The 25,013-nt window shown below is 47.3% G+C and overlaps 1 protein-coding gene across 1 annotated transcript in view; it reads left to right on the top strand.

Annotated features, from left to right (window-relative positions):
- Positions 1-25,013, top strand: part of Arnt2 (aryl hydrocarbon receptor nuclear translocator 2) — a 152,159-nt gene that overhangs the window by 33,084 nt on the left and 94,062 nt on the right. The window contains exons 2-4 of the mRNA XM_051148863.1: positions 9,423-9,537; positions 17,496-17,543; positions 24,634-24,847. Of these exons, the coding sequence (XP_051004820.1) occupies positions 9,425-9,537; positions 17,496-17,543; positions 24,634-24,847 (375 nt within the window). The 5' untranslated portion in view covers positions 9,423-9,424. The remainder of the gene's footprint in view (positions 1-9,422; positions 9,538-17,495; positions 17,544-24,633; positions 24,848-25,013) is intronic.

Genomic DNA, 25,013 nt, shown 5'->3' with positions numbered 1-25,013 from the left:
TCTGCCTGTGGGATGGGGATGTCTTAGAGGGTCACACACCTGGTTAAAGCCTGGCCAAAGAGCCTTGAGGCAGAGTCCTGCGCCCCCTTGTTAACATTATTTTTCTAGGCACTTACTGCGAACATCCCACCTGGAGGAGGGCCTGTAGGAATCATGAGCTCTGCCTCCTATCTGGAAGAGGAAGGGATCCTCCCTTGCCCACACTTCCAGAAAAACCCTTCAGAGTCTGTCCCTGAAATGTTTCGGTAGCAAGCTTAGAGCTCTCCTTCATGTGTCGTAGCAGCTGCACGAGAAATCCAAGTAGCCAGTTTTTCAGAACCTAAGCAGTTAATGCTTGAAATTTTGCTGCAAATAAATTGATCAGTATGCAAGACAGTTGTCACGGCTGAATCATGGTCCACAGTTAAGGTAAACAGATCTGTGATGACATTTTCTGTGCAGAATACAAATGCAGTGCGTTTGCTCCCAGAGGTTTCTGACATTTTTTTCTACTCGGGCAGCATATCCTCCTAAGAAGGTGTTGTTCACGAAGAAGAAAGGTCTTTGTTCAACCCTCTGAGAAGGTAGGGCGGGAGCATTTGATGTGCTATCTGTGACGAGCGTCGCTCTGGGAAAGATGGGTGTGGAGGGAACATTTCATATGCTTAGCTGCCTCCTTCCTCTTCTCCCACCGTGGAGAGAGCCTTTTGGTTTTTTATTTATTTGAATGATCATAAAAAACATTCCATGTGTTTGTACTGTGAAAGTTTGCCTGTGGTTAGTGTTCTCTATGTGAAGACTGAAGGCTGTGCTCTCCTAAGTGGATTTCCAGGGAACAGTGAGGAGGAGAACAGAATTTTTTTTTTAATTTCTTCCTCTTGCTTTCATCATAATCTTTCAAGTTTCACATTTTTTTTTCCAGGGTATTCCTGCCTGCTCTGTTCTATAGGAATTCAACACAGCATGGCTGGATCTGAAATGAGAGCTAGTCTGTGTCTGGATGCTGCACCATGGCCAGATACCCTGTGTGTGTTGTGGTGAAGCCTGTGTCACTCTTAGTCTGGGCTGATGCCCTGGTGTGTGCACAGCCCGGTCACAGCACTATCTAGGAGCTGCCAAGCAGGTGTTTCCCAGGAAGGATCCTTGCTGATGGGTTTGAACTTGCTGGGGGTGCTGACATTTCTGTGTCTGTATTGGTCATCAGTTACAGTGAGTAACTCGGAGCACAGGTCATTGTGAACGAGTCACATTGGACATTGGGGGATAAAGGAATCTGTTGAGAGTGGCACTTGGGCTTAAAGGCTTCTAGAAAGTTCCAGTGACTAAAAGTCGCCCTTCAAAGGTGACTGAAATGAGGTGCGCTTGTGAAGCCATCAAAAGACTGCATCCAGGAGAGAACTTCTGCTGTGCTTCTGTAGTCAATAGATAGGTTATTCCCTGCTTTGGGAAGCCTTCTGGAACCTTCCGTGGCATCCCCAGAGTACAGGGCTACCTCTCACAGCCAGCAGCATTCAATGTGAAATGCCCAGCCAGCTTCATGCTCAGTCTTGATTGGGTCTTTAAAAATCTCTGGCTGCCGTTCGGCTTCTAGCACAGCCTCTGGCTCAAAATAGGCTTTGCAAACAGTGCTTATGATCCAAACAGACAGCACCTAATCAAAGGAAGGATACCTGGTTAACTGAGAGCAGCGTCAGATTCCGCAGACCTGCGCTTCTCTGGGTTGACACACACAGAGGCTGCAGATGGACTTGTTCTTTGCAACAGGTCCTAGCACAAGCTCCTGTGACACAGTAATGTAAATGCACAGCCAGCCCCGCTGTGGTGTTTCTTTTTTCTCTAGAATTTTCTTCCCATTCAGTGTAGGAGGATCAGGTGACCAAAGTTTTTTTGGGTTTTCCCTTTTTGAGCCTTGAGGCTGGCACACCATTATTTTGAGACAGTGACATCATCCTTCCTCTTTGAGGCTCTGTCGTCCCAGCCCTAGTCTCTCACCTGGACTGTTTGTGCCCTTCGTTCTCTTTTAGGAGAAATATGGGTAAAGTAGGACCATATCAACACTGAGGAGGGAAGGGCTCGTTGGAAACTGGCCTCCTTGAGACTTGATACTGAAGCTGAATCTAAGTGACCAGGGAGTTCACTGGGCGGAGGGAAGAATGGGAGCTTTTCTCATCCAAGGGCATTGTGTGTGCAATGGTCCTGGGGCGGGAGGGAACATAGTTATGGTACAAGGATGGACAGAGAAATGTGGCTGGAGCCAGAAAGACGAACAGGAGAGATGATAGCAGCCTGACCATGCAGAAATAAGAAGTTTCTCATGGCAGGGACTCCACACAGTAAGAACGAAGAGAAGATTAGTAGAGGGGTTGGCCCCATCCCATCTGGCTATGTGGGTACAAATAAGAGGGGCAGGAGGCCAGGGTATTACCAGCCAGGCCAGCAGCAGAAATAGAGAGACTCATAGCAGGGACAGCATGCTTACTGGCAGGGTATAGGGAACCACAGAGGTGGTGTTGATGTAACACACCTGGAGGAGGTCAATGAGGGGGGAACGGGAATGAAAGAATATCCTTGGGTCCTGGTGAAGAGCAGCAGCTGGTAGGAGACATGGCAGGAGGGCCATCATGTGACTAGACAGGGATATGACTCCTAAGAAGCAGGATGGATGTCGTAAAGCAGGGGAACCATTCCCACAGAGAGGGTAGGAACAGGAGAGTCACTGTTGGCCATAGGCAGCTGTGGCCACTGGATGACCCCAGATCTCTGGTGGGAGGGGCCAAGTCTGAGGAGAGAAGCAACACAAGTGAGTGGGAGGAGCAGAGAGGCAGCCATATGTAGGGGCTTTGCCCCTGCTTTAAATTTTCACATGCACAATGGCAAATTCTGTGTCTATTTTAAGGTGGTTTGCTTGACGTGCGGCGTTACCGCAGAATGCAGTTGAGTTTCTGTGCAGCAGACTTCGTCCTTGCTGAATGTGGCAAACCCTCGTCTGGTGTGTGAGGCTCGCATCCCTGGCTTCTTGCTAAAGCCTGACCAGCCTTTTCTTGACCTGCCTATAAGGAATGGGAGTGGGGAGCAGAATGGGGGATTCATTAAAACTTCTGGGTTCCTTTGCCAGCAACCTTTGAAGGAAGTGTGGAGCTGTGGAAACCTGGGGCAAAGCCGGGGGCCATGTTTCTGACCTGTGCAGGAATGAGAGCAGGTGCCATGTTAGTGAGAGAGAAACTGTGACCTTGACAGGCCCAAGGCAAGGTGCATGGTATCATTGTGTGTGTGTGTGTGTGTGTGTGTGTGTGTGTGTGTGTGTGTCCATCCCATTAGCATCTTCCTTGATCCTTCAACTAGTAGTTTGTGTGCACACTGCATCTGCATGGTTTGTATGGTGTGTGTAAGTATGGTATGCCTCTGTGCTTGTGTGTGTGTGAAGCCATGAGGAGAGGTGAGAAAAATGGTGTTGACACAGGAAGTGGAGGCTCACCACTTCACACAACTCAACTGGAGAGATTCAGTGGCTGGTGTGCTGACCCTCTCCAAAATGTGGCCAAGTGCCAGGTGGCACAAATGCATAGCCATAAGGGCAGCACAGAAGCTCAACCCAGGAAGAAGCCCATCCAATTCAGACAGCCTTTATGCTTTGGTGACATCAGTCCCAAATGGGCACTTCGAGAAGACCAAGGGTCCTGAGATGTAGTCTTCCCCATAAACTTGTGAGACAGGGCCAGAAAGACAAAAGTCACAAAAGTGCTGGGAAGACTTACTCTCCTAGGTATGACTGTCTGTTAGCACCCATGCATGTGTTTAGGGGAAATATGCAGGTGAGGTGCCATCTGCTCTCGTCCTCATAACTTCAGGACATGTGCACTATTATCCTCACTTTACAGATAGGAAACCAAGGCACAGAGAAGTGATGGGTTCAAAGGTTATACAACACCTCCCTCTGTGTGTGCATGTGTGTGTGTCTATCTGAGAGAGAGAGAGAGAGAGAGAGAGACAGAGAGAGGGAGGGAGGGAGGGAGGGAGGGAGGGTGGGTGAGCTGTGTTGAAAGGTACTCTTTTCCTGGGGAAAATGATAAGAATAATAAGAGAGAAGAGAAATTTCTTCTGGTAGACATAATACATGTTTTTCTGGCCTCACAGCAACTTCATGATATAGACATTTGCCTGACTTATAGATGAGGTCTCCTCTAAAGCTTGAAGAGTTGTCACTTCCCATGACCCCACAGCTCAACTGAGTGACCCCAAACCATGGTGTTACCTGTATGCTACACAACTTCTACTGCAGCTGTGGTTTAGAAGTTCATTGTCAGTTCATCTCTTAGGGTAGCAAGGGTGGGGGCTGTCAGGGCACTCTGCTTCTGCCTGGGCACCCTGAGGGTGACAGCCCTATACTGAGTGGCTAAAACCTAAGCAGGCTCTGCTACTCCCTAGCTCTGTAGCCTGGCACCCACCTCTCCTCGCTGAGTTCTCTGGTCTGCAATAAGCGATGCCTTTGTAACTACTTCATGGGTGGATGGAAGTCAAGTTCATGACAGGAAGGTGGCAGTGTTCCAGAAAAATAGTACCCAGTACAAATCTTGAGCAAAATCCTGTCACTGTTACTAAGCCAAGCTGTTCGTCTTTGGACATGCCTATTGGAAAACGCCTCCTTCCTCTGCCTCTGTCTATTCTTCATGAAACAGTTCTAAAGTGTGCTATTGTTTGTGACATTCAATTAACACATGATTAAACTAGTATTAAAATAGCGCATGTTGAGTTGAGGGAGTGGCTGAGTTGGTAAATTACTTGCTATATAAGCATGAGAACCTGAGTTCAGATTTCCAGAACCCACACAAAAAGCTAGGCATGGTAATCACCTAATCACCGTCTGTAGCCCCTGCACTGGGGAGACAGAGACAAGAGGACCCCTGGGTCTCACTGTGAGCAGCTTAGCTGAATTAGTGAGACCCAGGGTCAGTGGGAGACTTGGTTTCAAAAATTAAGGTGGCAAACAATTGAGGAAGACACCCAACCAATGTCAAACTCTGGCTTCTACACACATATGCATACATGTACACACACACACACACACACACACACACACACACACACCTATGATGCATAAACTAGAGCATTAAAAAATGAATAAGAACTTTAAGATATTAAAGCCCACCTGTAATTGCTACCACAGAAGTAACTAGATTGACACTGATGTGTACCTCTGATTGACTGTCTTTGTTCTGTAAAACACACACACACACACACACACACACACACACACACACACACACCATCACTGCCGCCACCACCACCATAACACGCCACGTGGCATACCATACATCTCCTCAGTCCTAACACTCGCTTGTGGGACCCCAATACTTTAATATTTAATACATTCCTGTTGTTGCAGTGTCTTCCAGGAAGGCCTTCTTCACGGACCCCAGTCGCAGCATGTGGCAGTGGCTGCACTGTCGTCTTACTGGCTCTGGGGGGATGATTTCTTCCCAGGGTTCTTTTTCTCTTATTTTAGAATGAAATTCAGAAACTCTGGAGCAAATCAACACTGCTCCATAGGGTGGCTCTGTTAATGTTTGGGGCATCTCAGTTGTATTTGGTACCAGGCCATGGCTCAGACCTGGCCAGGAACATTTCTGTAGCATCTTCTAGAAGAATCCTGGAATCTTGGCCACTTGCCTATTAGTTAAAGGGAACAACTGCCAGGTTTGAGAAGCAGACAGTTGCCTCCTAAGGGAGGTGCCAGCAGACCACATGGGTGTGCACAGGCAAAGGAGAGAGACCTGCTTTCTGTTTTATTAGAATCTATTAAAGATGGCTCCTAAAAATCAACATTGGAAACATTTACCCTTTAACATGAGTGCTAGCCATGAGGATAGAAACCTCTATTCAGTTTACTTTATATCTAGGACTGTATTTTGGTTACTAACATGGATGACACTGGATAAAATGGAATATCTATCCCTTATCTAAATTGTGAAAATAGACATAGGAGCAGGTTTTCTCTGACCCGACGAAGAATGCCGGTCTTAAACCCAGCAATCCGCCCCAGTAATCCAGGCAACAAGCTAAACTGTTTACCCTCACTGTGTTCATGACTTTATTGTTGTTTAAAAGCTTGTTTCCCCAGACATTGTGTTATGCTCTTTACATACATTTCTCTTTTTTTTGTTTGTGTTTTGTTTTGTTTTTCAAGACACGGTTTCTCTGTGTAGCCTTGGCGTGGACTTGCCTTGTAGGCCAGGTTGGCTTCGAACTGACAGTGATCCGCCTGCCTGCCTTTGCCTTCCCTGAGTGCTGGGATTTACAGGCATGTACCACCGCACCCAGCATACATACATTACTCTTAATTAAAAAATGACTTCACAAGATAGGTACTGTGACCAATAGTGTCCCAGTCATTCTGGTAGTTTCCACCTATTTGAGCAGCTATTTGGAACTGTTTGACTACAAAGCCACTTGCTCTTCCTCTTAACCCCTTGTTACTGAAATGTACTCATAGAGAGGAGCTAGAGAGCAGAGGGAGAGAGAGGAAGGGATGGGAGGGAGGACGGGAGAGAGAGAGAGAGAGAGAGAGAGAGAGAGAGAGAGAGAGAGAGAGAGAGAGAGAGAGAGAGAGAGAGAGAGAGAGATCCTAGGATGATTGCTGGACATGCATTGGCCAACGGGACACTTGTGCAAAGCCGTCTCATTGTCTCTGCCTCGTGTCCCTTATCTGTCTGAAGACAGGAACGGATCTTCAAAATTACTCCTCTTTTTTGCCAGCCAGAGTTGGGGGAGTTTTTGCTTCCTGTGAGTTGGATCACAATTGGCAATTTTGTTTCAGTTGCCACATCCCTCCTGCTCTGAGCTAGAAGTGACTGGCCTAGAGAAGCAGTGGACTTTTCAAGGTTTGCAAATGATAGTCAAGATCAATTCCACGCTGATGTTTCCCTTAATCACAGGCATTGAGGTTGTTGGCTTTGAAATGCTGAAACTAATGCTGCGTTGAGCACTAGAATAGCAGGTAATAAATGTTAAGTTTTCAGAATCCTAGACATTTATTATCTACTGCGTTAATCAAGGTTAAAGTAACTTCTTCTCATAGGATTTCTCAGTATGTGTGTAATGGGCATTGGCAGTTTTAATAAAGGCGATCGATGCCCAGCTTTTCCTAGGATGTTTCCCCTGGAGCCCTTGACTGCTGTAGTCAGCCCTGACCTCCAGCTTTGGGACTCCATAGAACCTGGGAAATTCAGCTGTTAGTTCAGAAACACATACAATATCTTATTAGAAGCAGGTTGTGAGGAGCTTGTCAAGGCATCGGTGTCCCTGGTACCTCCTAGTCAAAAGCCCAGTAACTGCCCAAGTGAGGGATTTTCCCTGTATACTTTCTATTGTCTGCACTGAAGACTACGGCAGTCCTCAAAGCTTTGTGACGATAATGAGGGACTGGTTTAAGATTTGATCAGTGTTGTCAGACTTCAAGAGTTTTGAGTGGAATGGCTCAACTGTGTTGTAGCTTATGGGATAACTGTCCCATGACTTCCTAGTTTCTATAGAGAACTGATAACCTCCAGGAAGGGTACAACAGTGGCCCCAGTGGCCATTCCTTCTGTCCTTAGAGGATCCTGATGCACACTTTACCCCAACTGTCCTGCTGAAGCATATTTTTATAGACCCCGCCCCGATGTTTCTTCCACCCCTAGAAAGGACTGAGCCAAGAGGGGTGAACACAGCAGAAGGCATTCTAAAGAATAATAGGCAGTGCCAGTGAAGCTGCCCCAAAAGTTTATCTTTTCTTTCTTTTTGCTTTTCTTTTCAATGCAAATACCAAACTTCTCTTTCTTTGGATATAGCAGAGAAACTCAAAGGAAGGAAGGAAGGAATGAGCAGCACCGGTTAGGGGAGGTCCTGTGGGGAGCACCAGGTGAATCCTGTTCAAGCTCGAAGCAACTTCTTAGCTAAGCTGTGCTCACAAGGAGAACGGACATTACAAACACAAAGATGTCATGCAAACTAGACAAGCTCTCCCCTTTCCTGTGGAGAAACAAATGCTAAATCATACTTTAAAATCTGGGTAATTTAAAAAACTGGAGAGATGGCTTAGCGGTTAAGAGCACTGGCTGCTCTTCCAAAAGTCGCGAGTTCAATTCCCAGCAACCTCATAGTGGCTCACAACCATCTATAATGAGATCTGGTGCCCTCTTCTGGCTGGCAGGCTCACATGCAGGCAGGACGTTGTATACGTAATAAATAAATAAATCTTAAAAAAAAAACCAAAACTGTAGCAGCAGCTATTGAGCCTAAGGGTGTGACAGAAAAGACCTCTCTTCCTCTGGCCCAGATTTGTAAAATGCTTTGGGTGTGAGGTAAAAAGATGGGCAAGAGAGGAGCTATGCTGAGGGAACAGTGTTGAGTCAGGTCCTGTGCCCAAGGGCTAAGAACCAGGCCCAAAGGCTGAGACCAGAGAGAGGGCCAGGCATGGCTCACAGAGGTTTCTAGTCTGTCTGGCACGGCAGAACGTGGCATCCACTGGCTTTTCCCACTGAGTAGGCCAACAGGGCAGTGGGCTTAAGCCCTCCATCTTCTCTCAGATAGGCCTCCTCTTCCTGACCGGCCCCCTCACCGCTGGCTTCCTGTGATTTCTGAAACAGCTCTGTGTCTGTGCTTCAGCCAGCTTGGTTTCTGCTTTCTGGGAAAGCTGGTGTACAGCCTCCACCTGCAGTACAGAATGCCGGCAGCCCGGAAAGTGCAAAGAAGAAACTTTTTGACAGCGTGGACTGTTTGAAATCAAGGATGTTTGACTTGGTGTTAAAAGAGCTTCCAGAAATGTGTGGCTTATTAGAAACAGTACGTTAACCATGATGAGTAAGGAAAAAAAATTATTCCCATCTGTCCCCCAACATTCTCTTTCTTTAAGTTAGTATTTTGTTCCTGGAAAACATTGTCTAGGGAGCCCTGGATGCCTCTCACTTCATAAAGCCTGATGGGAGACTCTCAATGTCCCAGAATTCCTGGTGTCTGACAGGCAGGGCTTCTGAGACTGTTCTGAGGGTGAGGGGCTAGCTTCTGTGTGGGAGCAAAGGTGGAGGTTAGTGGATACTGCTCCAGGCCAGTATGAGGGTGCTTATGAGACTCAGCTTCACCTCGAGCAGTGCGCTTGGCGCCAGCTGTGGGCTCTCCCTCAGGCGTTCCTTTCTACCTAGATAGCCCACCTGCCTCCAGGTGACAACAGGAAGACATGAGTCCTTTAAACACCACAAAGTTGTTTTCATGCTTCTTAACCACTGATTTGAGCACTCAGTTTGGGACCGGCCCAGTCAAGTGATTGACAGTGAGCAAAGTGACCACAGCTCCAGTTCCTTGGGCTTCCTCCCCAGTCGGTGGGCTTTCTTGGGACAGTGTGGCAGCTTTCTTGCTTGTTACTGGGTGTATTTGTCATTAACAAAACTTCTCGTCCCGTTGACTTCCAGAAATGGCTTCAGATATACCCGGATCTGTGTCCTTGCCTGTGGCCCCCATGGCAGCCACCGGACAGGTGAGAATGGCAGGAGCCATGCCTGCCCGAGGAGGAAAGCGGCGATCCGGGTAAGCAGACCCAGCGTTTCCAAGAACTGGCCTTAGTGAAAGTTGAGCAATGCTCTTGACCTGCTAGAACCGTATTGTTTCCCCCGCTCTAGGAGAGTCAAAGCTCAGCAGTTTGCATCCTGTTTAGATTTTGCAAGATTCCTGAATATGCACATGATTTGCTTGGGTCCTGGCACCCAGCTAGGGGTTTCTGTTTACTTGTCATTGTAGTGAGAGTGTGCTGTGGGACCCTGCTGGGCCTGGCTTATGCTAGCTCTCGGTAGGGAGGAGTCCACTCTTAACTGCCCAAACATTCCAACCTCATTTGGCAGACCCGGCCCTGTTTGGCCCTCCAGCCTTTCCTCCAATGCTCATCTTTCCTAGGAATATGCAGGAATTCCTTTGGCCAGGGCCCAGCACCTGAAGGCCAGCTAGATGTGTTTAATGTTGCTCAGACAATTAAGTGAATAAGTGTCGTCTTGTGGACTCTGCTGGCTCTGATAGATCACAGACCATCTTTGAGCAGATGAAACCCAAACTGGCACCTAGTTGTGCGGAATGATGCTTGCATTTGTACTCAGAACCCCAAATCAAAGCAACCAAAGTCCTTCAGGAAAAACCTAACTGGTATTTTCCAGCTCAGTACATAGCTTTACCCTGTTCCCCATTGATCCTTTTTTTATCATTTTCAGTAAGGTAGTTAATAAACAAGGTGCCTTGTGAGGTTGCTCCGTTTCTGATCACACACTCTGCCTGTGATTGCACCTACCCAGTGAGAACAGAACAAACCTTCCACAGCCCCAGGACTGCAAGCTGGACCCAGGTTGAAATGGGACAGAGTAGGGACAGGATGAAACACCTTAGTAGTGTAATGCTAGCTTATGGTAAGGTCTGCTGTGTGTAGTGGGGTCTCTGGGAAAGGGCTAGAGCAATGCTTGGTTACTCTGAGGATTTAGAGGGCTGAGACTGTGAGCTTGGTGGCAAGGCTGGCCTCTTCCTGATCCTGCACACTCTGAGGCAGCCAGTGCTCTGTCTGGTGCTGCTGGGTCTCTTCAGTGGGTGCTCCCAGTAACTACCTGATAAAGACTGCAGCTTGCCTCTGGACTGCCTGCACAGCTGCCTGCTCTCTGAGCCGTTGTTCCTGCAAACTGTGGAGTTCTGTAGTCTGGCTTGCTAACCGAATTTGTATAGTGTTAAAATACCAAGTTTTCAATAAAGATACCCACAATATTCCAATAGTTACTATCTTAACCCACGTTCTTTAGAGGGACACTCCATTGTTTGTCTTTGTCTTTTTCCAGAAGAAAACAGACCAGGCTCTGCAATAGATGCTCTAGGTGGGTCCAAGTCTAAGCCAAGTCCCACTCCATCCTGAAGACCATGAGCCCTCTCTGGGCTCAGGGTGGGGTGTGAGCCTCTGTTTCCTAAGGGTTTGGGCTGGTATGCACCTCAGCAGTGTTCTATCTTGGCCTGCAGGGTCCTGACCTGACCCTGGAGTATAGGTCCGGCTTTCTGCATTGCACTTAAGATGGCTTGACCTAGGACTTAGTCCCAGATCTGAGGAATTCCCCACAGCTGTCCTGTATCATCGCACATAGTTTTTTGTTCCCTTTCTATCACTGTGATGCACCATGACCAAGGCAACTTATAGAAGGGAGGGGTCTATTTGAGGCACAGTGGGAAAGTATGGCAGCAGGCAGGCATTGCAATTAAAGCGGCACAGAGCTCACATCTTTTTTTTTTTATTATTATTAATTTATTCTTGTTACATCTCTATGGTTATCCCATCCCTTGTATCCTCCCATTCTTCCCTCCCTCCCATTTTCCCCTTATTCCCCTCCCCTATGACTGTTCCTGAGGGGGGTTTCCTCCCCCTGTATATGCTCACAGGGTATTAAGTCTCTTCTTGGTAATCTGCTATACTTCCTCTGAGTGCCACCAGGTCTCCCCCTCCAGGGGACATGGTCAAATATGAGGCACCAGAGTTCATGTGAAAGTCATACCCCACTCTCCACTCAACTGTGGAGAATGTTCTGTCCATTGGCCAGATCTGGGTAGGGGTTTAAAGTTTACTGCCTGTATTGTCCTTGGCTGGTGCCTTAGTTTGAGCAGGACCCCTGGGCCCAAATCTGCCTATCATAATGTTCTACTTGTAGGTTTCTAGGACCCTCTGGATCCTTCTACCTTGCTCATTTACTAGGAAACTGGGGCACAGGGGAGGACATCCTATTGGGACTCTAGATGAGCTCACATCTTAAATCACAAACGAGAAGCAGAGAGTGAACTGGGAGTGGCACTTGGCCTTTGAAACCTCAAAGCTGCCCCCAGTGACACAGAGGCATAACTCCTAAGCCTACTTAAAAAGGGCCACTAACTGGGGGACCTAGTATTCAAATGCATGAGACTATGGCAAACATGACATCTATTCAAACTAACACACACACACCACCACCACCACCACCACCACATACACACCATGGCACTAGAAGCTAGTGTGGGCCCTGGGCAGGCTGACACTTAAACTTGGGTTCAGTTCCACATACAGCTGAGGAAACAACCTATCAGGAAGGTAGCAGAGATGAAGGTAGGTTGGCAGTGACCTCTGACACCCTGCCATAGGGTGAGACTGAGGCTTTCTGGGGCAGACCACTGAATTGGACCTTCACTAGGAGGCCTGTACCCCTCGTCATCTTTCTTGGAGTCTGTGTCCTGCCTGCCCTTCACTCCTGTGAGAATCAGACCCCATGACTTAACGATTCATCCTGGGTCTTAAGAAGGGGAACCTCCTTTTTTTTTTTTTTTTTTTTAATTAATTTATTCTTGTTACATCTCAATGTTTATCCCATCCCTTGTATCCTCCCATTCTTCCCTCCCTCCCATTTTCCCATTATTCCCCTCCCCTATGACTGTTTCTGAGGGGGATTACCTCCCCCTGTATATGCTCATAGGGTATCAAGTCTCTTCTTGGTAACCTGCTGTCCTTCCTCTGAGTGCCACCAGGTCTCCCCCTCCAGGGGACATGGTCAAATGTAAGGCACCATAGTACGTGGGAACCTCCATTTTTACAGACTGGTTTCCATTGTAATTCTTTGATCTGGCATTTTTTACATCCTTTCATGAATATCTCATATTGAAGCCACTGGTATTCTGGAACACCGTGATAACTACCCCTTCCATTGTGAGGCACTGATGGAGGCTGTGGCATCAAAAGGCAGATAGTTCCATCAGGGCCTTGTGCTGTGCCTGGCCTTGTTGGCAGTCACTGTCACCAGCATCGTGTCTCCAACTGTTCCTTCTGTTAAGGTTGTGGGACATGCTTGAAGAGACCCAAAGAAAGGGATGTGAAGAGAATAGAGTGACAAGGGAGAAAAAAAAAAAAAAAAAAAAAAAAAAAAAAAAACAGCCTTGGCGTGCCCTGTTCTATTCCTCTCCAGGCCCTCCCTCTCTCACTTGATCGTCATTCTCATGGAGGTACAGAGTTCCAAGTGCTCAGGACAGTCACTGATTGTTCTTCTGTGCTTCACAGCCTCAGGGTCAGCTGACCCTCACTGACCTCTTGAGGACTTTGGATCCTCTCGGATGTGGGCCTGGCCTAGTGCTCTGAGTCCTTCCTGCCTGGGCTTTCTTCCCACTTCACTGACAGAGTCCTCAGTGAGAGTCTCAGCAGGGCTCTGCTCTCCCCGGGACACAAGGTGAAGGTTCAGACGGTTCACATTCTTTCCAAAGTAGCTCCACATGTGCGGGAGGAATGAGCTGAAGCAAGTCACCTGACATGCATTCCTGTTGTGACCTCCCTAAGCTCAGCAAGGGAGAGAGGCTCCCGCCAGGCAAAAGCAGTGCTTTGAACCTCAGTGAGGAAGAGGCACTGATGAGTTAAGTGACAGCACAGCCTACTCCAAAGGTAGCCGCCGGGGATGGAAGGGGGGAGACCGGGATGGACAGCAGTGTACCAGCTCCTGCCACTGGCTAGCACCTATCACTGAGGGAAAATCCCAGCACTCTAAGTAGCTAACAGGCAGGAGACTCCAGAGTTCAAGACCAGCCCTGGCTTCATAGTAAGACCCTGGTTACAAATGAGAGAGATGGGGGGAAGGAGGGAGGGGAAGGGGGGCTCTGTGTGTGTGTTCCTCAGGTTTACATGTGTAGCTCAGTTGCTCAATTGTAATATCAACCAGCAGATTCAGGCTCTGAAGTGGGAGTATTTCCAGACGCATTGTCACTGCTCTGTTCTGGGGACCCGTGGTAGGGCCCAGGATTGCTCCTGTGAAGCCACTGTACTTGAATGGCCGTTCTCTTTGTTTAAAGAGGAGAATGCTATGTGCAGACTCACATTTGACGCTGCACTGTTTTCTTAAACAGCACTGCTGGGGAGAGTCTGTTCACTTCCTTACCACAAAAGTTACGCTCAGTCATCCGCACTCCGTATCCAGGCCCTCTGACAGGAAAGTAGGATCAGGTGTGTTTTCAGCCCACTTTCCGAAGACACATCACCACTCACTCATTCACTGTGCTGAGGGTTTTTAAAGAGTGACTACAATAGAGCTTAAAGTCATATATTGATTTTTTTTTTATTATCCAGATGTTTCGGTATAATAGAGAAACATAAAAGACATAAAACAAAGGATGATTTACCTAACTTTTTATAGCAGAAGAAATAAGCACAGCTTATTGTAGTCATATTTAAAGTTGGACATGGTGGCAGGGACCAAACGCAGGACCTGGGCAAGTGTTGTTTGAGGTCTTTTTAGTCAGGGCCATTGGCCCACGTGTGTGTGTGTGTGTGTGTGTGTGTGTGTATGTGTGTGTGTGTGTGTGTGTGTGTGTGTGTTGCTGAGGGGTTAGTGAGACTTTTTGGGTATATCTAAACAATCATAAGCATGTGTGGGAGGAGTGTTCTGAGTTATAAATTACTAAACATGCTTGCTGCCTAAGTGTGAGTCCATGCACACACAAGTGGCATGTGCAGTTTCTCTCTCTGCTGCATGTATGTGATTGCACACATACTCATGGGTGGGAAGGTACAGCTTCTCTCCATGCTACATATGTATGATTGAATACACACTCATAGGTGGTAGGTGCAGTTTCTACATGCTACATATGTGTGATTGCATGCATACTTAGAGGTACTGGGCACAGGTTCCACATGCTACATGTGTATGATTGCATATACACTTACAAGTGATGGGTGCAGTTTCTGTATGCCATATGTGTATGATTGGATATATTTATAGATGGTGGGTGCAGTTTCTACATGCTTCATGTATGTGATTGTATACACACTCATAGGCACTGGGCATAGTTTTTACAGGCTACATGTGTACGGTTGCAAACACATGGTGAGTGCAGTTTTTACATGCTACACGTGTATGATTACATACACACTTACAGGTGCTCGGTGCAGTTTCTACATGTTACATGTGTGTGGCTGCACAGTGCACAGATAGGAGCCATAGTTTTTTGGTCTTTAATTTTTCACATGTAAATCATGACTCCAATTTTCAAGTCAGGGTCCAGACCAGGCCATCCCTTCCTCTTACCGTCTGCTGGCCTGATGTGCAGCGCGACTGGCCAAGCTGGGACTCTTTAACACACAGCTCACCTCCCCATACACCTGTCGCATAGGGCACTGGGTAACTGCGAACTGTTAACAGGAAGGTGACCAACCATCCTGGTTTGCTTGAGACTGTTTCAGCATGAAATCCTGGACCCCAAGAACACTGTGTCCTTGGTCACCCCAAGCATCTCATTGACCTTTAGGCCTGCAATGAGGGCTCCCGACAACTATGTTTTGTAGGAGTTTGTTATCATAATTCTAGCAAAGGCCCTAGAGATGGCTCAGTGGTACAGGCACTTGCTGACATGCCTGATGACATAAGTTAGATAACCAGATACACGTGGAAGAAGGAGAAAGCGCGCACACACACATGCACATGTACACGCACGTGCACACGCACATACGCACATGCACATAGACACACGTACACAAAAATGCGTGCATGCACTCACGCATGCGCACATGCACACATATGTGTGCGCACACACACTATAGAAACTTTGATAGCAAATTGAACTGAATGGAATTTGAAAGGTAACTGTGAATCTTACACCCATTTGAGGTTTTGATAAATCCTCGCACAAGTTCTTTGGAATTTTGAAAACACTAAACACGCTGGGGTTTGATGTAGGCAGAGATGTTGATCTTTCCCTTTATAAGCACTAGGTGGCAGTGTGGCTCTGCAAAATGCAACTGACCTCAGTTAATTTGTGTGTGTGTGTGTGTGTGTGTGTGTGTGTGTGTGTGTGTGTGTGTGTGTGTCTATTTGCAACATGTAATTTCCAGAAAGGTGAGATGATAGCTTAGTAATTATGCAGGATATTAATGAGCTTTATTTAGAGTTCCCACACTCAGCCCCACTTGTCTTGTAAGCAGCTCTGCAGCCCAGTGTTGAACTTCCGGTCTTCTACCTGTCTTTCCCCATCTCCTTTTCTCTTTGTACTAAGCCATTTCGGTTAACAAGGCTGACATTTTCCCCGCCTCTTATTTTTAGTGTGAGGACAGTTGGCTTTTGAGGACCAAGGATCTAAGTGAGGGATCCTATCAGGCAGTTCTGGGCATTTCAGCTCTGGGTTCAGGACAAAGACAAGCAAAAGCTGCCTTCCTCCCTTAATTTTGCCATATTTGATCCTAGTTCTTAGGTCCCTCAAGTTGCTGCAAAGCCTAGAGGTCACCATGCATCTCGCTGGAGTCCCTTTTGGGGTATGTGTACAAGGGTGGCTCTTTATGTGTAACGTGGCTGCTTCTTCCTGGTGGTCTGGGTGCCCTGTGCATTTCCTGGTCAATTGTTATCCAGGTCTTTACATACTAGGGAATGGAGGTCACCCTCCCTGTGAGGGGCCAGAAGTCCTGGCATCTGCAGCCGTGGTCTTCTGGCTCACACTTCATTCTTTGTTTGTTTATTGTTTGAGCAGAATCTCACTGTGTATCCCAGCACACTCCATCCTCGTAATAAACTGCTAAAAGAATTCCTCAGACCTAGCTGCCAGGCAACTAGCTTCTCTTATGCTTGGATCATAAGAATATGTCTCACCAAAGCATTTCGGCCTACTAACGGAGTAAGTTAGGGCTTGCGGATGCCCCACTCAAGAGCTGCGCTTACCGTAGGTATCTCATTTTCTTCCTCAGAAACTCGCGGTATTCTTGATCATAGGTCTATTTCCCTCTGCCCTAACGTCTTCCAGCCTGTGTTTGCGACATCAAAAGAACTTGGGTTTTTTTTTAGAAGGAACATTTGAGGTGCTAGTTAGGAAAGAATTCATCAAGACATTGTTTGATGTTAACAAGGGGAGGAGGCCCAGTAAAGAAGAGGGCTGAAGAATAATTGGGTGAGCTTCAGCAAGCAGACAACCAGCTTACAGTGATTTGGGTATCAAATGGCCGTTTCCTCCTCAACCAGCTTATGTTTGACCCTGGGTATGACAGAATGATGGTTTTGAAGGACCTTTGCCCCAAGGTTATAAAACCAAGTTATAAGTAGTATTCTCAGACAGGTCCACTGGTCCTTGATAGTCCTTCATCACCCATTGAACTTACAGTTTAACAAGTCCCTTGAGCATATACCATAAGGTTTAGAAGTGAAGTGTTGATGTGGAGTACATGATGTGGAGGGACCCACCCACCTCCCCCAGCACAGCCTGAATCATCCATTGGTGACCTGAGACACATTCTAGGGGGACAAGTTGGCACATTGTGTATTCCCATTTCTGACCAGAGAATGAACGGTTTACACAATGGAGACCTTTCATTTATGATAATTTTTTTTTCTTGAGACTGTAGGGATTCTGTTTAGCACGGCCTGAGGTTGGAAGCATTGCATAGTGACGTGATAGGGTGAAGGTTCCTTCACCTTCTCAACTCATGTAACCAATTACAGTCTTCTGAAAACTATAACCAGTGCTCACTTGTGGCTTTGGCCTTTCAGGATGGACTTCGATGATGAAGATGGGGAAGGTCCCAGTAAATTTTCGAGGTGAGTTTGTTTTACCTTTCTTAAGCCAGTAGCCAGCAGTCACTTGACTTCCATGTACAGCCACTAGGAGCCTCTTGTCATTGAGCAAGCCATTGTCTGTACTTTGACCCTTGTGTGTATGCCTTGTTTAGTGCAAGGATTTGCCCTAGTGGCAGGCTGCTATTAGTAATCGTAATGTGTCCTAATTCTGTTCTGGTGCTATATGCTTAAAATCTCAGTACTTGGGAGCATGAGGCAGGAGGATGGCAACTCCAAAGCAAACCTAAGCTATGAAGCATGATCCTGTCTCAAAAAAAAAAAAAAAAAAAAAAAAAAAAAAAAAAACCCATAGCAAATAAAGTAAGTAATTAGTTCTTAATCCTGTTAGCCTTTAGGTTAAAAAGTGACTACTTTATGGACTTTATAACTTTAATGGATTCCCTTTATTTAAAAAAAAAAAAAAAAAACCCTAGAGTCCAAGTATAGAAAAAAATGATCAACGTGAATCCTCTCTTTCTACTAAGGAAAATAGGGAGAAGTACAAGAAACACGTAGCCTGTTTGGATTTGGTTTCAAGGTCCTCACAGTGAAGCTGACTATGTGACAGCATCCCGCTGGCTCTGTGGGGCTGGCCTGTGTATAGCCTGCCTTTGAAGGAAGGCTCCGGAGTCACCAGTGCTGGGGGTATAAGCTTCTAAGTCTTTCGGTTTGTTTGGTTTGAGGCATTGTGGGACATTTGGAAGTGTCCCTTATCCTTACCATGCTTCCCAATGGCACCATCTTCCTGCAGCAGGCTTTGGCTGAGGCCCCCATCACTCACACCTCCTTCTTGGTTACAGTTGATCTCAGACACTTGTGGCAGGTGATAGACGCATGTCTACTGTATTCATATTCCGTTTGGACAGACAGTCCAAATGGTTCTTGGAAGCAGTTTTGAGAAGTGTGATGTGCACGCAGCACAGTGTGCTGTCTGTCTACTTCTCTCATGCAGATCCTTTGGCTCTCTTTAACCATAACCAAAATGATAACTGTGAGTTAAGCACTGTTCGGTACAAATGCAGGAAGGATGGGCGTCCCACCCAGAGATTCCCATAGTAAATATCTCCTCATCCGACAAACGTTTACCACTGAGACCAGGCTCATACACTTCCCAGCTTTATCCTCAACTGAAGCATGAGAAATGAGATGAGAACGCATTTCAACCCATTCGTGACTTTAAAGTTTCCAATCAAAGTAAGATGTGAGCTTCCACAACAATTATTTTTTCCTATATAGACATGACCATGAAATGGTTCTCTCTCTCTCCCTCCCTCCCTCTCTCTCTCTCTCTCTCTCTCTCTCTCTCTCTCTCTCTCTCTCCCTCTCCTCCCCTCTCTCTCTTTCCCTCTCTCTCTCTCCCTCTCTCTCTCCCTCTCTCTCTCTCTCCCTCTCTCTCTCTCCCTCTCTCTCCCTCCCTCTCTCTTTCTCTCTCTCTCTTTCCCTCTCCCTCTCTCTCTCTCTCTCTCACACACACACACACACCAGAGCTTTCTCTTGCCACACACAGCCTCTCTACAGACGAAACAGTGACATTGAGTCCTCTATGTCAAAGTTCCCTTGAAATTACATGCCTTAGCATGTTAACCTCAGGAAATGGTGTTGCTGGGTCTCGGGACTTAAAGAGGAAGAGAAACATGGACTGACATTGCTTGACATTGCAGATCAGTGTCAGTGATGAAACAACAGCAGAGATACACAGAGTTCATTGTTTTGGCTTGACTGGGAGGAGGCAATAGCCCCACACTGTGTAACACTCTGAGCCTGCCAGTGAGTCACATGTTGCACAGTCAAGTTCAGACCTTGGCTTCTGTCAACCACATCCTTTCCTCTGTGCCTTAAGAATAAGAGAGATGGAATGTGCGTCCAACATGTGCTGTTACTTACAGGACTGAGTTCATGGGACCCCAGAGGCACTGACTTCAGCACAATAGGGTATTTGAAATAACCCGTGCTTGATGGACCTGTGGGCACATCTGAGTTGCTCAGAGTTGGGGAGGCAACCAAGTTCACTCCCTACCTTCCACTTAATCATCTAGAGGTCTCCTGCCAGCCTTTGTAAGGTAGACTTGAAGGCCTCTCCCATTCCCTGCCCCCATGCCTGCAGTCCGTAAATAACAGTCCCATTAGGCAAGGCCCTGGAAAGCATGGAGGCTGTGATGCAAGCCAGTCCTCATGCTTGTTAGTTGATTTATTATCTGGGCAGATGCAGTACCAGGATCTCTGTCCCCTGATGGGAGTCTAGAGAGCATGCTCAGCTTTTCTCAAGGATGGTCCTGGATCCATATGATCTGCTTAACATCATACTAACTACCTTTATTTTGGATTTGGGAAATACGATCCAAGTTATAGCAGCTGACTCATGGTTCCTGCATTATGGCATCTGTAGCCCTGTTGCAGGAGGCCTCAAGTAGAATAGGGCAGTAGACAGGAAGCTAGCTGTATTGTGCTGCCTGGTCTCATGTGGATACTATTAGGGAGCTGGGTGTCGATGTGGGTACCTAATGAGAGACAGTGACAAAAAACCTTAGGGTGTTAGAGATGGGTCATGTGAGCTTCAAAAGTGGGAGTCTCTTTGCTTAAGTGGTTCAGGAATGGAAACAGAGCTTGGCTTTTTTCCTCAGCATGGCCTAAGGAAGCAGCCTTCACTTTCTGTCACTGGGCTTGACTTCTTTTCCCTCTTGAGTTCTGTTATCAACTCACAGGCCCTAACAGCAGACAGGATGAACTCTGTCTCTAGAAGGCTCTGATCACACACCAGAGCAGACTGTGAACCTCCATAAAGGACGCCAGAACCTAGTGGCATCCATCCTTCAAAGGGGCAGCATTCTGACAGCACGGCCCGTACACAAGCCTGCACTCAAAGTAAGGCCCAAGCCTTCTCCCAGCACTGGGCATCTCAAGGTGGCTTCCCACTTTAATGTCCCAGAATGCTCCTGTTGCTGCAGGTGGCATCAGTTGCAACCAGTGAGAAGTGACATTCTAGTTATTGTTTGAGGGTGTGGACAGCTGACGGTCCCAAGCTATCATCAAAAGTCACAGTTACACACTATACTGTCTGTGTAACTTATACTTGCAGGAACAAATCTTCCTCAGACCCCTTCCCCCTGTGTCGGGTGAGGCAATGAGAGGCACTCAGGCTTAGCACATAACTGCATGGCTCTCCTTAGTCCTGAATGTATTCATTGAGACGTCTGTGTAGGAAGCCTTCCTCATCACATACTTTCATACCATCTTGTATGACCTTAATCTTTAGGTCACAGGAGAATGACACCGGGATTGCGTCAGCACTTCCTGGTGTGTGTGGGGAGAGTTAGTGAAATGCCCCCTTTCTGTATGTAAATCAAGATGGATGATGCCCCCACTGTGCTGAGTAAACTCCAGAGGCCCCTTTGTAGCAGAGCTGAAAAGAAACCTAAGTCAGCACACAGCTAGCTAGCTGTACTTCCTTCTTTGCCCTGGATTCCCCAGTTGTCCCTCTGGGGCAAAGCTCATGGCCTTCTTGGTCCAGCAGAGATGTCACTTCCTCCTGCACCCCAGCTGCCTTTGCTTCAGAATCCAGACACAAATGTAGAGGCAGATTTCCTTACTATTGCTACCTGGTTCCCAGCAATTATGGGTCCTCATAGACAACACATTCCCAGGCCTAACAGAGTGATCTCATTGTCCCCTTCTCTGGGGGAGAAGATGAACTTGGACCAGTGAATAGGGTTTTAAGGATGTACCATGCTCTTTTCACAAGATAGCATTCCTTCACCTCTGTATCCTTGAGGGCTTCAAAATGGAATCTTACATATCAATGCATACTGCTTGTTTCTCAGATCTTGTTGCCAGGCAACTGGCAGTTCTTGGTTCTTTTAACACACTGTGGGTCGCTTAAGCTTATTTCATAAAAATCTAAGATTATTGTATCATTTCTTGCACTGGTCAGTGAATGTGATTTTCATATTTTAGGTGTTCCTGTAATTGTTTTCTTCCTTCACCTCAGTCCACAAATTGAGTTTATCCATGGATCCATCAAAGAGCCTCACAAAGACTCCTCCCATGTTTATATAGAAAATTAATCCATAGCAATATGATACTGTTGGTGACTATAGACTCTAGCTGAATGATTTGGATTTCCTTCTTAAGTTTGGGGGTCACTGAAGGACTTTAATGGGTCAGACTTGCATCCAGAGAACTGTCAGTCTGGCTACAATATAAGGTCTGAGATGGGAGGGGGCTTAGCCATATGGTGCAGGTGGTGACAGCCACAGTGGGCAGTGGGCGTGGGCATGGGGAAGGGAGAAGAGTCAAGAGGGTGCTGTAGGAGAATTTGGGCAGGGTCAGAAGTTTGTGGTGAAGAAGTCGTTCAGCATGTGCTGGACTAGAGATAAGTCAGAGTGGACTTTGTGTTCTTATGATTCAGAGAGATGCCGAGTGACAGAATATGTCCTGGAATACAGAAGGGGACCCCGAGAGGTGGGTGGGGCTGGTGGGAGATCCCAAAGGTCAGATTGAGAGACTGGAATTGGACTGCAGGTGGAGTGGGCAGATTCTCCTTGGGGGTTGCTCTGCACAGAGAGGAAAGTCTGTCTCACATGGTCGCCACAGGAGCATACAGGCAGGCAGATGTGGAGGGATCTAGGTCCTGCCTGAGTCATCCTCTGTCCATAAGTGCCTGAACTTCCAGTCTCACCTCTCCTTCCTTCAGCAGCCCATACATTCTGACAGTACCATCTTCTCTACATGATCCCAGGGAGTGTGAGCTGCCAAGGTTGGGATATGAACCTCTGGAGGCTTGCCCTGCTTTGAGCCTCCCGGAAAAATATCCGGTTGTAAGAGCAGTCTGCACCACATGACCTGCTCCTGCTTGTGGAAGGGGTGAAAAGGGGGCTCTGGTTTCTCTACACCAAGACTCTTGCCTGTGCTTAAGAGCTAGAAGTCCTCTGACCAAATTCTGCTTGCATCCTTTTCCCTGCCTTGTAGGTGCCCCACTCCACCCTTTCCTTACCTGGTTGACCCTTTCTCCCCCTACCCAGCAAGCTCTGTCCACTTTTCCCTGAGGGACGGAGACTTTCCTGACCCTGGAGAGTCTTTACTATGTACAAAAGCATTGGTACATCACTGGCCAGTTTCCATCTTTCCAGTGTGTCACCTGAGGGGTAGGGTTGGCCTCAGGGATCTGCTTGCGGCTCTCAGCCTGTCTTCTTCCTCTCTGCCACATGGTGCATCTGGCCCTGAACCCCTCTAAAAGGTCAGCCACTACATCAGGACCCATTGGTTCAACCTCCATTAGATTTCTCACTGTGGTCTGGCCTGCTCCCCAACTTCCCAAGTTCCTCTTGCCCCAGGTCTGCCCTTCCTACAGGAATGTTGTTTCCTCTCTCAAATGTGTCCTCCCAATCTCGGCCTTCCTTTGACCCTCCAGATGAACCCTCTTCCCAGAGCACACCTCCCTTTTCTACTGTCACATAGGTATAACTCTGCCTGCTGTCCCCAACCCCCTTCTAGCCCCTCCCCTTCTGTCTTTTTCTCTCCTGCCTTTGACCTTCCAAGGCCTTTCAGAGTGTGTGACCAGATTCCACCTCTGGGTTCTGCTGTGCACGATGGATGTTTTACATTTCTACCTAATACCTCTGCTGCTTGAAGACCATGTTGGGTTTCCTTGGTTTCTCTGCCATCCTCTGCTTCTTGTGGGGCTGGCTTGGGGCTCCTTGAATGGAAATTCTGCTTCAGAAGGCTCACAGCAGTCTACCACAGGGACCTCTGCTGTTTCTACAGAGGCTCTCAGCACACATAGCATTCACACCATCATACCTGTGTGCCTGGTCTTCATGCTGTCCTGCTTCCTGGAGGCGTGGCGTGTAAAGCCCATGAATTCATGCACTGTGTGGAGCAGCCTTGCCTGGGGAATCTTCTTTTCTTACTGTTAGTGTCACTTCCCTTTCTGGAAGAACCACAAAGCCCTCCTTCCTGCAGCAGCAGCAGCAACAGCCGTGGATTGTATTTTTAGACACTGTTCCATCCCAGGGAACACCTTTGTCTCAAGCATGTTGAATAGAGGTTGACTGCTAACTCTCTTTTGAGCCTAAAGGTAATAAATAATTTGAGACAGAAATATTCCCCCAGCCCTTCTGTTAGTTTTTTCATTTTAAGCATCGCAGAGATGGAAGTGGGTAATTCCTTGCAGTATTTTTTTTTAATTGGTTAATAAGTCAGGATCACACCTGTTTTGTTACTATGCTGCAGAAAATACACTGGGTGTGGAACAAAGGCACATTCCCCACTTTACATAGAGTGAATCTGCCTCATCAATGGTCTCCTTAGTGACTCGAAGAGTAGAAAGGCTTGTGACGCATTAGATACTGCAGGCCCATTGTCGGCTGAGGGTATTGTTAAGGAGAAAGGCATTTGATACAGCCCCAGCCAACAGCTCAGGCTGGCTTGCGCTGCCTTCAGCCTGATTAGAACTCACAACTGCCTGTGGCTAGCTAAGCCCCCAACACACTCCTGCTTTAGATGGGGTGTCGAGGACTCATGAGACATACCGGATGCTGTGTTGAAGGTCCAAGTAGCATGGCTGGGTGGGTTTTCATCATTATCACCATCAAAAAAATTGAAGGAGCATATGTTGAAGCCCATCTCACAATGCTTCATCCCATGAGGTATATACATCACATGTGTAAGCAGTCAGGGGCTACATTTGTCAGTGTATGCCCACACTGTCATGTTTAAGATTATACTTATACACCGAAGGACTGCTAGGATGTTTTAGTCTTCTGTGGTCCCTGATCTTAATTTTGCATGTCTAGGAAAAGTTCATGGGCATGTGCGTAATTTGGGAAAGGCCAGTACGTATTTTTAAAAAAGAAGCCGCACAGGCCTATGCTCCCCACACACAGACAAGAGCTTCCAGATTGATCAGGGCTCGGCTTCAACCACAAGTGCCGAAAGCACTGAGCCGCCGTTCTGAGTTAGGCCCAGGAATGTGGCCGTCTGATGTTAACAGCGTGTTGATTTATCTCGATGTGTGGTGTCCCCTGCTCTGATCCTTCTCTTTTTCCCTCCCCCTGACCTCTTGCTTTCTGGGAAGAGAGAACCACAGTGAGATAGAGCGGCGCAGGCGGAACAAGATGACTCAGTATATTACGGAGCTCTCTGACATGGTTCCCACCTGCAGCGCACTGGCTCGGAAGCCAGACAAGCTCACCATCCTGCGCATGGCGGTCTCACACATGAAATCCATGAGGGGCACCGGGAACAAGTCTACGGACGGCGCATACAAGCCCTCCTTCCTCACTGAGCAGGTGCCCCAGCGTTACTCTTCTGGTGTGGCTGGTGGAAGTGAGAGAGATGCTTAGGGCCACAAGCCTGAGATGAATGATGTGAGAACATGGAAGTTCAAGTTTGGGGAAGGGATGAACGCAAGAAATTTTGCTTCCATTCTTCAGCAAGAAGTACTCCTCACCTCTG

The sequence above is a fragment of the Acomys russatus genome, chromosome 7 (genome assembly GCF_903995435.1).
Source record: "Acomys russatus chromosome 7, mAcoRus1.1, whole genome shotgun sequence".
Classification (NCBI taxonomy): Eukaryota; Metazoa; Chordata; class Mammalia; order Rodentia; family Muridae; genus Acomys; species Acomys russatus.
The sequence above is the reverse complement of the archived record's forward strand: the minus strand, read 5'-3'. Positions and strand labels throughout refer to the sequence as shown.